The sequence below is a fragment of the Ceratotherium simum genome, chromosome X, assembly GCF_057802395.1.
Source record: "Ceratotherium simum simum isolate JZ-2026a chromosome X, ASM5780239v1, whole genome shotgun sequence".
Classification (NCBI taxonomy): domain Eukaryota; kingdom Metazoa; phylum Chordata; class Mammalia; order Perissodactyla; family Rhinocerotidae; genus Ceratotherium; species Ceratotherium simum.
This window is the reverse complement of record NC_141940.1, coordinates 18,406,232-18,422,308: the sequence shown is the minus strand read 5'-3', so window position 1 is coordinate 18,422,308 and position 16,077 is coordinate 18,406,232. Positions and strand designations below refer to the sequence as shown.

Here is a 16,077-nt window from a genome sequence, read left to right as displayed (position 1 = left end):
ATGTGACACCACAATCTTAAGGGATAAATGTCATAGTATTGCCATAGTCGGTCCTGAAAAATAGCTGTCACTAAAGACTACTTTTGAGATATATGTATGATTAAAAATATGCCAGTCTAAGTCCTTAGAGGGATTATTAAATGAGGGTACACCCCAAACTTATCTGTATTACCTTACCAGGATTGTAAAAAATCTTCAGCTGCCTTAAATATTTCATGCTAGACCAAATAAAGTCATTTTCTATATTATCCATTTTTCCTTCAAAGCCTTTCCATGAACAATCTTGACTTACCTAAGTAAAGTAGAAGATGTAAACTGCCATAGTAGCAAGCAGCATGACACTTCAGTACCTTCATTCTAGGGCATACACTCAGGCTAACAGAGCAGTTCCCCAAGGCAGAAAGAATAAAGTGTCATGTTTCTGCTTCCAGGAAAACTAAAGTAGAAATGAAATCCAAAAATGTCTGAGGGGGACTAAGAACTGTGGAGATAGTTATAGAACAAATACTCTCTCCCTTCTACTAGCCTTTCATAAACAGAGCTTCCTGCAGGATAGGGGGCAAAGGAAGAACCAGCCACGAGAAGAAAGAGCTGGGATGTTGAAGACTGTACCTCAGTTTTTAACCCTCAAACCATCATGACAGGGGTGCTAAGAAGAGCTACTGAGCCTTGGCTTCAGCATGATTTTAGTCGGCTTGTGCCTAAACAAACTCGGAATCAAACGCCTTTAGGACCTGACTCAACATTATTGAATATTACTTCCATTATCCATTGTTTACTTTCTTTCCTGTGTCCTCTTCCTCTTGGCTCTCTATTTTATCTTATATATTTGCTTCCCCATTGGTGCTTTCGTTGGCTATCCCATATTTAAAGTTGTATGTACACTGCCTTGAGCCCTTTGGAGAAAAGCCACCACATAAATCTGAGTAAACAGGCAAACAAACAAAACCCAAATAACAAATAAAGAACAATTTATTTTAGCACAAGAGCATGGGAGCTATATATAGCAACTGCTGCATATCACTGGCCTGTTCTGATGTGACTGGAGTGAGCTGTGCATGTGTATATATGTGTCTGAATATGTATACACTCCAGCATACAGGTCTTTTCTTCATTTAATTCATTTACCACCGGATTAAAGATTCTGAAAGTCTTTCTATTTTGCTATGTAACCAGTGAAGGACTTGTTAGTGTTAGAAATCGGTCCCTACCCCCCAAGTCCTCAAAACATAGTGTTCTTAAAATATTTGCATTTTAAAAACAAACAACTATTCTCCCTCACTTTTCCTAGATTACGGGGGAAAAAGAAGCAATTTTGTTCATCTCATTTTTAAAATTATTTTGCGTATGTGTTAAGGGTTCTCTTGTTCATTCTCACTTGTTGGGTGTTAAAGGTCCTCTTGTTCATTCTCACTTGTTGATATGCCACAGTCTATCCCTCCAATTCAGCAGAAGAGAGAGAAAAATCATCTCCTTACCCTAATCTTTTGCAACATCCAGAAGGTTTTGAGACAAGAACAAAACTCCTTGAGAACTAAAATAGTTGTTTTGTATATTCCTGCTTCTGCCTTTCCAATTAAGCAGAGAAATCCTGGAGAGGCGTTATAAACATTGGAAGACTTGTCTGATCAGTGGAAATAAGGGAGAATTCACAGTGAGTGTGTGTGTGTATATAATTTCTCAGGTGAAATGGGAGATAAGATTGCTTAGGAGGGAAAGGAGGCACCTTCACTGCAATATGTCCCTGTGGATCTCAGGGAGTCTATTCTCTAATGCCACGTACCCCATATAGCCCACTGAGAGTCCCAGAGAAAATACAAAATGGATACTGATTTAAAATGGACAGAAGTGGCTATGTAGAAGTGTCAGTCAGAAGATAACAGCAATATTCTGGAGCTGACATCTGGATCCAGGCCCATTTGGTCCAGTAACATGACAGAGGAGCAGCGAGACCAGCTAGGACTGAATCACAAAGCCAACTAAGGTATCACGCCACAAAGTAAAGTACAAGTAGCTGTATATTCACAATTTATAAGCCTCAAAGTCCCTAGAGAAGTATAAACCTCTGTAGGAGGTGCGCTGATTGTAGGAGAGGCTAGTTGACCACACTCATAGGGCTGAGAAAAAAGACTCGGGAGAATAATTGCAAAGGCATATAGAGACAGGGCAAGGTGAAGGAGAGGCTAGCATGTAGGTAGTGGTCAAGTATAATGGGGAGGGGAGGCCTGAAGGTTTGGCTATCCTGTCCTCAAGGTTAAGGGCGAGCCAGACTGTATCCAGAGGTGGTGGGAGAAGCCTGACAGAGCAGTAGTTGCTCAGAGTTCATATAAAAATGGGTGGAAAACTGAAGACTGGATAAACAAAATGTGCTATATCCATATAAGGAAATATTATTTGGCCATAAAAAGGAATGAAGTACTGATACATGCCACAACTTGGATGAACCTTGAAAACATTATGCAAAGTGAATGATTCCATTTATATGAAACATCCAGAATAGGTAAATCCATAGAGCCAGAAAGCAGATTGTTGGTCGCAAGGTACTAGAGGAAGTGGGGGAATGCAGAGTGACTGCTAATGGGTACAAGGTTTTACTTCAGAGTGATGACAATGTCGTGGAACTAGCTAGAGGTGATGATTGTACAACACTGTGAATGTACTAAATTCCACTGAATTGTACACCTTAAAATGGTGAATTTTATGTTATGTGAGTTTCATCTCAATAAAATACACACATACATGTATAGTTGCACGTGCGCTCAATACAAACGAGTAGAGCCTCTGTTGTGCCGAGGGGAATTCTCCCTGGACTGCTGAGGAAGGAGGCTGGTCGATTTTTTTTTCCTCATCCTTCTCATTAAGTTGTAAACTCTTCAGCAGGGGCAGGCACTGGATTCTACTTATCACTGTATGCTCCACAGGGCCTAGTATATAGTAAGTGCTCAATCTTTTTTGAATGAACTTGAATTATCGGATGTTAAATATAAAGTCAAAACAGCACTTTTTTTTCTCTCCAACTAGGGATTTTTGAACATGTATCGGTTTAAATAGTTTCTCCGTTACACTAATTTAAAGATAAACTTGATTAAACAATAAAATGGGGCTTATATAGTATCAAACTATCCAGAAGAAGAATAAAAATTTTAGTCGTTTTATCCAGATATTTGGCCTAACAGTTCTAAAAATGAGTTCGAGAATGTATTTAGTAAATTGTTCACTCTTCATACAAGTATTTTCAGTGCCAGTGAAGGCAAATCCTACATTTAGCTGTTGTTAAGTCCTGTGTTAGCTTTCTTCCATGGATTCCTCTATGTTTCTCTTGGTCTCAGGGATTCTCTAATTGAAATCCTCTATAGTTCCACAAATGCAAAAGATGGAGGATTTTCTGCCTTTGGCAACTGTAGGAAATCTTTGCCTGTGGGATACATGGTGGCTCACATGAAAGAGTGTATCTCACAGGAGCTAAGCTTGCTAATTCAACGATTTCTCGGCTAAATACTAGAAGTCAATGTTTATGTCAAGCCAAGATAGGGTGGGGGGGGGTGAGAAGGACAAATGATAGGCTTATGTGGTACTCCCTGAGACCAGATCTATGAAAACATTCTCTTCATCATATTTCAATTGATTGGCTTCATAAGAGAGAAAAATTGAAAGGATGTGAAATCTGACCTTACTTAGAGAGACAATGACTTGTTTAACTCTTTAAAAGTTGAGAGATCTGTACATTCAGAGTAGGAGAGTATAAATAGCTCTGATAATGCAGCTGACATGGATATTGATGAGCATTTTCTTCAGCATCAGTATTTTCCTTTTAATCAGGTATCTCCACTGACAAGTCTCATCCCCTTTCAGGATCCTTGATTTTTATAAATTTTCTTGACTAAAAGTAAAATCTTTTGAAAGGAACACAAACCTACGTATAAAGATAACAAAGTTACAACCCATTTGACAGCGAGAAGCGGCAACTGTTACTTAAGACTAAATTAAATCAGAAATTCAATGAAAAGCTCTGGAAAGGGGTTTTAACTATAGATGAGACAAGTAGCGCAAAGCTAATCTTTATAAATGGTACAAACAGAGGGCACACATGTCCTCAGGCTACAGAAATTCACATTATTAAATGTATATTCCTGAGTCATTTTTTAAAAATCTAGTTTGACACTATTCCCTAGTCCCATCATTGCATTACGTCGGTAATTTAAGTACAGGTTAATTATAACCTGAAGTTACTAACCAAGGAAGAGTTACTTCCTGGATTAATCTACCCTTATGCTCTCTAAAATGTGTTTGATTTCCTTCCTTCCTCCCTCCTTCTTTCTCTTTCTTCTTTCCTTCTTTTCTTTCTTTCCTGGATAGTGTATATCAATGATAAAAGTTGTTTTGAAAAAATAGATTTTTCAGAAGTATAAATAGGAGTTTGGAATAATAGCTTTTCTCCATACTATAATATTTATTTTATTATTTTGTTCAATACCCAAAGATATTTAAAGCTAGCAAATTAAAAAAATTTTCAGTTAACAGAATTCTTTTAATGGTACAAAAGTGCATTTGGCTATCTTTTGGACTCATTCAAATTTAGGAGGCTTTGGATTCCACCATTTGGTAGAAGAGGACTTTCTTGGGCTAAGGGCAACATCCTTCACAAAAGCATACTGGCCATGAAGTAGTTTATCTGAGCAAAATTCAATTTTAAAAAATACCACAAATTCAAAAAATGTAGCCTGGGAAGAAATTCTTTTGAATTAACTAAAACTGGGTCATCTGATTTTTTTTTTCTTGAAGAGGAATAGAAGATATATCCAGCAGGGTTACAACATTTGCCTTAAACAATCACAATGAAGAAACCAATATTAGCACTTGACACATAGTAGGTGCTCAAATATTTGTTAAATGAGTAAATAAATAAATGAATGATTACATTAGTAAATAAATATATTGTAAACTAACATTCCCTTTTTCATAAGAGACCATGGTTAGAAAATATGCTGCTTAAAAAAACTAGTATTCAGGAATTGTTCATCTTTCACCATATTAACACACCAGTGGGTAAGTCACTGGGCTGGTTTCTCATCAAGTTTAGGCAAGAACCACATATTTGACCTGTGGACATTTTGTTTTTTAAATGTTATATTGTTTACACCTGTTTTAAAGCATCTGCTTTTTCCTCTGACAATTAAAAAAAATATGTCATAACAGTTAGGCATATTTTCATGATTCCACTTAGTAGTTGATGACCTTTGAGGATGATAAATATACACTATTTCTCTAGAGTGGAGTGGGCTGCATGGGGCCATTAATCCCTCCAGCCTGAGTCATATATCTACTAGAGGAAAGTCTATCTCCATGCAAATTCAGTGCGTCATGCAGGGTGGCATGCAGCCTCAGTCTCATTAGCACCTCATTCTCATTGTCCCAGGTCAGTAAAATAGCTTAGTTGAGAAACAAGCTGTTTCCAGGCATGTGTTTTACTTTGCCTTGGGGAGAGGAGGGGTGGAGGGGGAAGGGAGAAAGAAGAGAAGAAACATGAATTGAGCTTCCAGTATGTGCCAGTCTTCTAGTGGCTTTACATTTATGACCTCACCTAATAGTTACAACCACGCTGTGAGATGACCTTCCCTTACAGAGGAGGACCTTGAAACTTTCTAAGTTAAGTGACTCACCCAAAGCCACTCACAGTAAGCAGCAGAACTGAGATGCAAACCGGAGTTCATCTGGCTCCAAAGCCTTCCTCTGTCCATTACATTACATTGCTAATTAATTCCATTTAGCATCATGATTAATTATCCCATGTCCTGATATTGGATCCCACTAGAACGTAAGCTCCTCAAAGCAGGTAACTTGCCTGTCTTGTTCACCCTCATATCCCCAGCACCTAGCTTGGTGGCTAACACACAGTATCTCAAAACATAAACGTTGAAGGTATGAATGAATGAATGAATGAATCAATAAGGAAAAAAACACACAGACTGTCAGAGCTAGAGGGGCTCTAATCCAATCATCTCACTTTTTAGATAGGGAAACCAAGGCCCGGAGAGATTAAGTCACTTGCCATAGCTTACGCAACACATTAGTGAAAGACTCAGAACTGGAGTTCAGGTCTCTTCTGTATTGTCTCTACAACATGCTACCACTTGTACAAACATTTGTGTGTGTGTGTGTGAGGCAGATTGGCCCTGAGCTAACATCTGTTGCCAATCTTCCTCTTTTTGCTTGAGGAAGATTGTCTCTGAGCTAACCTCTGTGTCCATCTTCCTCTATTTTGTATGTGGGACGCCACCACAGCATGGCTGCTGATGAACAGTGTGTAGGTTCATGCCCAGGAACCAAAACTGGGCTGCCAAAGCAGAGCTGCAAACTTAACCACTATGCCGCCGGGCCGGCCCCTGTACAAATATTTTTGAAAGCATGTTCATCAACTCCATGTGGTTTCCTAAGCATTCTACCCTCCTGACTTAATTCCTTAATTGCAAGCTGTTCCTCACACGTGCAAAGCAATGGAGGTTAGGAATGCCATTAGCCCACTATAATAAAAGCTCCATGAAGACAAGAAATTTTGCCTGTTTTGTTCGCTTCAACATGACTGGAACTTAGAAGGTGCTCAGTAAATATTTGCTGAATAAATGAATATATATTATTTGCTTTCCAGCAATGAGCAAATTCTTCATAGATGACGAATGTTAGCACAGATTATACTAACACCCAAATGACCAAACATTTCAGTAAAATTGTTCAGTGAAACAGTACTCCTCTTTCCCTCCCCTTTCTTCTTTCCTCCATCTTCATCTATAAAGTGGGAAAAAATAACAGTATATATTTCATAGGATTGGTGTAAGGATAAAAAGAGTTAATACAGACAAGCACTTAGCATGGGGCTCAGTATGTAAACTCTCAATAAATGATAGCTATTAGTATGAATCTGATTTCTTCAACTCAATCAATAAATAAGGGCCCACATAATGAAGAGATGGAAGAAGGTGAAGACCAAAAAAAGAGTTGTTTTACACTTGGTGCTTTGCAAAATGTTCCTGAATACATAGATCACTATGTGCTTCAAAGTTGGTAAATTCTATGAGTGCTATAAGCTATAGACAGAAACTGGCATGGCATAGATAATCACGTTTAAGCATAGATGTACGTTTTTTCTAGAACTTTTCTTGTGAAATTAATGGAGGCAGAGAGAAGATATAACTAACTTTGAGATGAACATATGATGATTATTCCTCAAATATTGCTATAGTCAAAACAGTCAAAAAAGATTACCTCTCCACGAGTTCTTGTCCATTCCAGCAAAGAGTGTCGTTTTCAGCCACAGGGCTATGGCTGCAGATGTAGCCAGGCAACGCACTATAGAAGCTGATGAAAGATTTCAACTTTTGAATTAGTTCCCTGAAAGAAAAACAAAACATCTGTGCATAACAGGCAAGTAAACCCAGTATGAGAAAAGTTTAATTTCCTTATCAGCATGACAAAAAGGCTCTGCCCGGCTGATTAGAGCAATAAATGATTTTTAAAGACATTCTTGGCTACAGGGCCATAATTTAGTTTTTTTTTTTTTAAATCAATAAAATGATATTAGAAAAAAAGTTGCCTACCATATAAGGTGCTGTTCCTATCAAAAGGATGATTTAATTCCAACATCCATTTTCAAACACATTCAGCTTCCATTTTTTGTTCAGAATGCTGTTACCTACATTCTCAAAGGTGCTGATTACAAGGCACACTGGAGCACTACATATCTTTTGGTTTCTGAGTGTAATTGAGTGCATTGATTGTAATTTACAATGCTATTACCCTAGAGATGGCCCCTTTTCATATAGGCTCTGGATAATATTTGCAGATCAGAATCACAGGGTGCTCAGAGCAGTATAAGCTCTATGAAATTCTCCTGACAATATAGACAGAGAAACTCACATCTGCTAGAAGGGGAAGGTTTCTTTGTTCTTTGTCTGTATATTGTGGGTGCTCTGAGGGGAAGGGAGGAGGGAAGGGATGCTAGTATATTTTATTATTTATTTGCTTTGGCTTTATGCTATATATGATAAGACGAGTATGTGTGTGTTTGAGAGAGAGAGAGAGCGAGCAAGCAAGTGAGCACATGTTATATATGCAAATATATATAAACACACACACATAAATACCCAGCAAAATTGCTGGCCTATTATCTTGTTTCAGATGTACATGGACACATAACATAAGACACTACAGACTTGAGAGAAGTGGAAATGCTTATATGAAATGTTAAAATATCTATGTAATAGATGTCCAGTGGTAGACAAACAAAAATAAAATAATCTTTATTTTCTAAAGCAAATGTTCCCAGTAGAAAGGAAGTTAAAGCATTCTTCATATCCAAGTCTATCTTAAGTCTCTGCTAAGTTTTTGGAGACTGGCCAGGGAATTTGCTGGCAGTGGAGTAATTATTCAATACTGTCTCCAGGCTAAGAATGGACTGGCCTGATATACACACCTCTGGAGGAGCCAGAGGCCTGAATCTCATTTGGACACTGGTGGGAGTCCTGAGCCCAGAAATGTCTTCTGGGGGTTGTTCTCAGATCTGGCCCAAAGAGGAAGACTGGTAGAAATTATTTTCTTGCATTTAATGCCATTTTCCATTTTATTACCATAAACCAATTCATTTCAACTAATGATTTAAAAGAGAGGGAGAGTCTACAATACTCAGCACATCTTCACAAAGGCTTAGGTCACAGTAAAGCCAGGGTGATGCACAGGACAACTCAAGAAAGGTTATTGGGACATATATAACTCCTGATACCCCAAGAGTTGCTTCCTGCTCTGCTCAAACCCCCTCACAGCCTACTCCTGGTGGCTGAGCTCCTTCAATCTCCAAAGTGAAGAGGCTCAATACAGGGCTCTGAAAATAAAAGTCAACATTATAGTTTCTCACAGAGGAAAAAAATGGGTTCAATTAACACTAATAGGAGAGATGCTCTGTTTTACAAGGTAATAATACAGTTCCCAAGAGTGGAAACTGAAAGACTAAAGGCTGAGGCTGTGTAATTCCCCCCACTCCAGGAGGAGATGGAATATGGCCATTAATCTCTGGGAAGTGATGGCCCTCTCTTTAATGAAAGTTTCCCTTAGGCCTCCTCTTACCTCTAAACTCTCTCTCACTAACACAGTGCATGGCAAGAAAAATTGAACTCATAGCAAAGCCTTCCAACTTGACTTCCCTAGAAGTTAAAAAAAAAACCACTCCAAACTTCTCCAAGCCTCCCAATCCTTGCAGTTTTCTTGGCTGATCATAAAGATACCAACAAGTTGGAGAAGATTCAGAGAGGGTCTATGTAAACATCAAGGGGACCAGAGGCTGCGACAAACATAAGACCTCCCACTTTAGTATGGAAGGATATGACTTGGTGAGGTCAAGATAAAAGTCCAAGAAAACAACAAGGAATCTGAATAATGTGAACACAGTCTGGGTCATCAAATTCTAGAACTCAGGGGAATCTCTTTGAAACTTGAACAAGGTAACTTGGGGAAATAATAGGTCATCCTATTTCATAGAGTACTCATTACCTCCACAGGACATACAGGATGGCCCTAGGAAGAGATTGTGCTTTAAAAATTTGCTTCTAAATTATTTTGAATTTAGAACACAGTTTCATTTAGCAACCATGCTATAATGATGGGTGGATTCTGAGAACATCCCCTTAAAACCTGTTAGCTAGGAATAGTAGCTAAGAGCACTGATTTTGGAGTCTGACCCACGTGAGTTTCAAATGCCAGCTACTCCGTCACTTAGCAGTGAAACCTTAGGCAAATTCTAAACTTCTCTGAGCTTTAGTTTCCTTATCTGTAAAATGAAGCTAATGATAGGTTTCTATGACGATTAAGGGAGAAAATGCATGTAAAGTGTTTAGCATAGTACCCGGCACAGAGTAATTCCCCTACAATGTTAGCCATTGTCAATATTACCATCATTATGAGCCTATAGAATATAAATATATTATATATATGAAATACATATTCCAGATAAATTTATGAATGCAAGATAATTAAGATTTATTCAAGTTCCAGAGAACTTTATGTGCACAAGATAAATAAATCCTTCATATTTTGAGGTGGGTATTAATAAGTACAACCATCTTCTCTCTGAAAATATTTTCCTGACATTCTTTTTCAAAGACTTGCTAGCTATTGGGCTGGGTAAACCACTGAACTAATCTGGTATAGCCGTTTGAACGGTCTTTGGTAGGAAGGCAGTGGTGGGCTTCAGAGGGATTTGTGTGAAGGAATCAGATGTGGAGTATCAGATATGGGAGGCCAAGTTGAAGTTGACTTTAAAAAGGTAGATTAGGGGCTGGCCCGGTGGTGTAGCGGTTAAGTACGAGCGCTCTGCTTTGGCAGCCCAGGGTTCTAAGTTCGGATCCTGGCACGGACCAACGTACCGCTTGTCAAGCCATGCTGTGGCGGTGTCCCATATAAAGTAGAGGAAGATGGGCACGGATGTTAGCCCAGGGCCAATCTTCCTCAGCAAAAAGAGGAGGATTGGCAATGGATGTTAGCTCAGGGCTAATCTTCCTCACCAAAAAAAAAAAAAAAGGTAGATTAGTCATCAAGGAAATCAAAATTAAAATCAGTTAGATTGCACTTCACTAGGATGAATATAATAAAAAAGACAGACAACAAGTATTGGGAAGGATGTGGAGAAATTGGAACCCTCATACATTGCTGATTGGAATGCGAAATGGTGCTGCAGCTGCGGAAAACAGTTTGGTGGTTCTTCGTAAAGTTAAGCATAGAGTTACCACGTGACCCAGCAATTCCACCACTATATATATATATACCCAAAATAATTAAAAACAAGTACTCAAAAATGTTATTCAGCCTTAAAAAGAATAAACTATTCATACATGCTGCAATTTGGGTGAACCTTGAAAACATCATGCTAAGTGAAAGAAGCCAATCATGAAAGACCACATATGATATGATTCCATTTACGTGAAATGTCCAGAATAGGCAAATCTATAGAGACAGAAAGTAGATTAGTGGTTGCTTAGGGCTGGGTGGATGAGGGTTGGGGAATGATAGCTAAAGGGTATGGGATTTCTTTTTGAGGTGATGAAAATGTTCTAAAATTGATTGTGGTAATGGTTGCACAACTGTGAATATACTAAAAACAGTCAAATTATATACTTTAAATGGATGAATTGTATGGTATGTGGATATATGTCAATAAAGCTATTACTAAGATATAACCCCAAAAAAGGGTAGAGAAGAGGTGAAATATGTCTCAGAAAAAGAGAGGCTTATCTACTAGGGGGAAGGGTGTCCCTTCCCCTTGGAACAATGGAAGGAGACAGGAGAGCTGGGAAAGAGCCAGGTTTGGATGGACATGAAATAAAGGCATGGGTGAGGGGTGAAAACAGAAATTTGTAAGAGCTATAAACAGTGGTTAAAATCTGTTTCTTCCTTCATCTTTTAAAATGAAGTCTGTTGGTTTTCCTTCTCATTGTAAATAAATAAAGAAATATATGCTCCCTATGGAGAATTTAGAAAATATAGAAAAGTAGAAGGGAAAGAAATCTTATTAATAGTCCTACCAGTCAGAGATAATCACTGTTAATATTTGGATATATTTCCTTCCAGACTTTTCTCTCCAGTAAAGTTTTGTGTTTATTTCTCTAAAACCTATACTTCTTGATAGGCTTGTTACTGAGTACTTTTTGGTTCTCAGTGTATGTTATTCCCATTAGAACCCACTTAGAATCCAAAGTGGATTTGATTAGAAAAGAACCCCAGAATAATGAAATAAATGCCAGTTTGCAAATAATTCCCAGATCCCATGGGATAGAGCAGTACCCACCTTTGGGAGAACAAAGAGCAGGGCTCCAGCACATCTAGCAAACTGGCTAACACCTTGGAGTTCCCAAGTACCGTGTTATAGTGCAGGCCATTCCTGCATGCAAAACTTTCTAAATACTGTGGGAAAATAAACCTTGGTTTCCAAAAGAAACTTTTTGATTTTTGAAAATAAATCCAGACATACTATTTTGCAGGGTAGAAGAAAGACTTTCTCAACTGTTGAAGAGTTAATGAGCTTTTCAAAAGACAATGGCAACAGGTGATAATGTCCTCTGACACCACAGCCCTGCAAGCAGCAGACTGTGACAGGAGCAGTTTATCTCCTAAGGAGTTTAGTGGGCCTCTCTCATTTCTCCTCTTCTTTGTCTTTTCTCATCACTCCTTCCTAAATTTGTTCTGGTGTGGGAATTCAGTGTATTTTATTTTTATCTTTTCTTAAATAAAGCTTTCCAGCCCCCTACTTATAATTTTAAAAGGAAGTGAGTCAAATATTTCTATTTCTCTCTTTAAAGAAAGACACCTGAAACTAAATTCAGTGACATATTAATTACCCATATATGACTCACTCCAGATTTCTTCTCTTTGTGCTAGTAGCCCATGACAGACAACAAAAGAATCTCCACTCATGAACTAAGGCAGTCTGCTCAACTGAATTGTCTCTAGGAAAAAAAAGGGACAGAAAGTTTGGACAATTAGTTGCCCAGAATGGGAAAAACAATTTGATTGAAGGGAATGTTCTTTGATTCCAATTCCACTTTATTCAAATACGTAATGCCAAACATACCATTTGATATACAAATAGTGGAGCTTATGGCTCTCACTTAGGACAAACCCAACACTTGCTTACAGCAATCTGCTCAGGAAAACGAGTCTCTTCATAGAGGTTTCTATTCAATGTGTTAAACTTGAAAATAAAGGATAGGGCCCCTTTGCAAGCACGAGCTATTTTGAAATATTGCGGCTGCGGGCACGTGATCTTCCCTGGAGGGCTCCGCCATGCTCCAGAGGAGCATCCCCTTCTTGGGTGTGGGGGAGGGGATTCCCTTTGCTTTTTTGCAATGATTTGCTTGGGCAGGCATCAAAGCAGCACTAATTGGAAAGCACTGCAAGTAAAAGCAGCCTTTCATCCCCAACTGCAGATCCTGAACGTTTCTCCTTTATCATTAAGGTTCTTTTTTTCTTAATATAAAGTATGAGCTCATTATTTTTTTTTTAAATTGAAAACACAGAAAAGCACATAAACTAAAATAATTACAATTGGAATGATGCAGGATCATGCTTAATTCTGCTGCAGAGAACCTTTCACAGTCTGACCCCAAACTATAATTTTCTACCATTCAGAGACTAGCCCATACTTTTCCCCATACTGTTCTGTTTGCCTGGAACACCCTCTTTTCTCTCCTCTGTCTGTTGAATTTCTACTCTTCCTTGAAGGCCCAGCTCAGAAGCTGCCTTTCTCAAGAAGCATTTCTTGACTCTCACAGGGGAGCTGTTAACTCCCCCGACTGTGATGCTGCCACCCTTTTGTACATAGCTCTGTTTGGGCACTCACCCCCAATGTATGAAAATTATTTATTCGTGTGCCTGTCTCCCTAACTAGGCTAGGCGCTCCTCCTATTCATCAGAGCCTAATCCTTACACAATGCTTGGCATAGAGATGGTGTTGACAAATGTTGCAAGAAGCAGAGTCCTATTTAGGGCAGAATGACTTGCACCAGACCCGAAACTGGTTGATTCACTCAGGACATACTTTGTTGTTTTGTTCCGAGGGTGGAAGGCACCATTGGGCTTACAAAGCTGCCTAGCCCAGCCAGAGCAGCAGTCTGAGAGGGAGTGGGAGTAAGCATTGATTTTTGGACCAGCGAGCTGAGATCAGCTTTTGTTCTTTTCTTTCGAGGTCATTTACTAGTGTCACCTAATCCATTGCCCCTTTAGACCAAGTCAGAGGGGAAGGGGAGGGGGGAAGTGTAGGAAGGGGAATGCTGGAATACATAGATGTAATTTCATAAGGGTGGAGGGACTGTGTCACTTTCTCACAGGTTAGCAATTGGGCCAGAGCTTGGTATATAGACGCAGGATGGACTATTCAACTATAGATTTCAGGTTTGGAAAAAGGAAATATGTTGCTCATGTATTTTACCAAATTTTATGGGGGATACACAAACGACAAGGTAAACAGTATCATCAGAGAAGAGGTGAAAGAGACATTCAAGAGGGCAAAGGAGGGAGACAGAGCTGGAAAGGGCTGTGAAAATCTCATTTCTTCTATTCTGATCCTACTGCTTGTGCATCTTGTCCTGCCCTCACTCTTTTAAAGCTGATGAGAGATATTTTCAATATTTATGTCTTAAAGGAACACTGAATCTCATATATAGGCCACCAGTTGAGTATCAAATCGCCTTTAAACAGAACTAAGCTATTTCTAAGATTAGTTGTGTCTTGCAAACTACCCAGTTGGGGGCAGACAAAACAAACAGATGACTCCTGAATGCTACCAAAGGAATCCCGCATTTCTTTATGTGTTGTTATTTTAATAAGGCAAAGGGCTTTTCAACTCATAATCAGATTCAGACAGCTTGCTCACAACCTCCACAGACTGAATGCTACAATAGGGTTCCTTTCCAATTATTATATTTTTAACTGCAGAGGATGGAGCTTGGGCCTGGGTGTGAGGGATGCTGGAGGCACATATATTTTTCCAGACAGGGTGAAATGTTGTGCAGAACGTACTGAGAAATTTATAGAAGTACTAACACTCTGCCAAAACAAACCGTTCTAACACCAGATTGCAGGGGGCAATGCATTTAGCAAGAGATCATTTTAGTCCCCAATTCTCCCCTCTCCCTAAGAGGGTTTACAATGCCTATTTGAGGGAGTTAAATGAAATCAGACACTCTTCTGTTGTTTTGTTTTCTTATTCTGCCAGAGAATTTAGAAAGACTGGCTCCGTCTCAGACTCTAATGCTTCAGTTTGCAAAAAAATGAGAAACATTATGGGACAGGCTCGTGTTCCCAACACCCACAGGAGTCCTGCCTGACCACCACTTACTGAAGTCTACAGGCTTTGCAATTTTTCTTACTATCTTTTCTCTTCTTTGGGGGTCAACAATAAGTTCAAAAATGAATCTAAGCAACACAACAAATTCGGGTGACCAGCCAAGAACCCATTTATCAATTTCGTCTTTCCCTGGACGAATTAACACGCATAGAGGCTTCCCTGGTAAGGCGAAAGAGCCCACAGAGCCCAATAGAGAAGCCATGGCAGCAGGGCCTTGATAAACCTCCTACTTACTCATAAATGGGTCTAGGTTAACAGGGTAAGCTCAAAATAGGACTGGGTTGGTGCGTTTTCTTTGAAAAAACTCTGCATGTGATTCTGTTACAAATTCATATACCACCTTCTCCGTGAAGCTTCCACTATACCTCCCTGGGCAGAGGTTCTCTCTTTCCCGGTAGGGTGCCTTTACAGACTCCACATTCTTTTGCACTTCGAAAACTGTTCTGTGATTATTTGTATTTAAGTCTAGTTCTGCATTAGACTGATTTGGGCAGCAGAGATTGTGTCTTGATTTTCAGTGCCCGGTATACATCCTGGCACATAATAGGTGCTTCCTACATGTCTGCTGAGTCGAATAAAGTAATATATATATATATATATATAAAACATATTATATTTTATAAATATTAATATATACTATACTTATATATTATAAATGTAATGTAATATAACTATAATATATAATGTAAATATATTATATTTGTATTATAATTTAAATTTTATTTTCATATATGAATTACCTAGAAATAATTCATATATAATATTATATAAATTATTCACTTCAATCTAATATGCAAGGGCTTTCCACTACTTAAAGATTAATGACTGAGGTTAATTCCTCAGGTGGTTTAGGCAAAGAGTGAAAGCAATGGAGAACAGTGGACAAAGGGCAGGCAGGGGCTAAAAGGGCCTAGAGAAATGGCCTAATTTTGTCTTCCACAAAAATCAAAAACTTCCCAAAGAAGCTATGCTGTAAGGAAATGGTTCTCAAATATTTTGGTGCCAGGACCCCTGTGGTGGTTCTTGAATATGTCTACAAATTCTTGGACATCCCTCTCTTCCAGAGGTGGTGCTTAACTTCCCTCCCCTTGAGTGTGGACTAGTTTTGGTGACTCACTTCTAACAAATTGAATACGTCAGAATTGCCAATATGTCACTTCTGAGACTAGGTCATAAAAGACAGTGCAGCTTTC

General features: G+C 38.8%; 1 protein-coding gene across 2 annotated transcripts in view; it reads right to left on the bottom strand.

Moving 5' to 3' along the window:
• Positions 1-16,077, bottom strand: part of GPC3 (glypican 3) — a 413,786-nt gene that overhangs the window by 119,612 nt on the left and 278,097 nt on the right. For both annotated transcript variants that reach the window (XM_087427499.1, XM_004437263.2), the window contains one exon: positions 7,261-7,386. In XM_087427499.1, the coding sequence (XP_087283625.1) occupies positions 7,261-7,386 (126 nt within the window). The remainder of the gene's footprint in view (positions 1-7,260; positions 7,387-16,077) is intronic.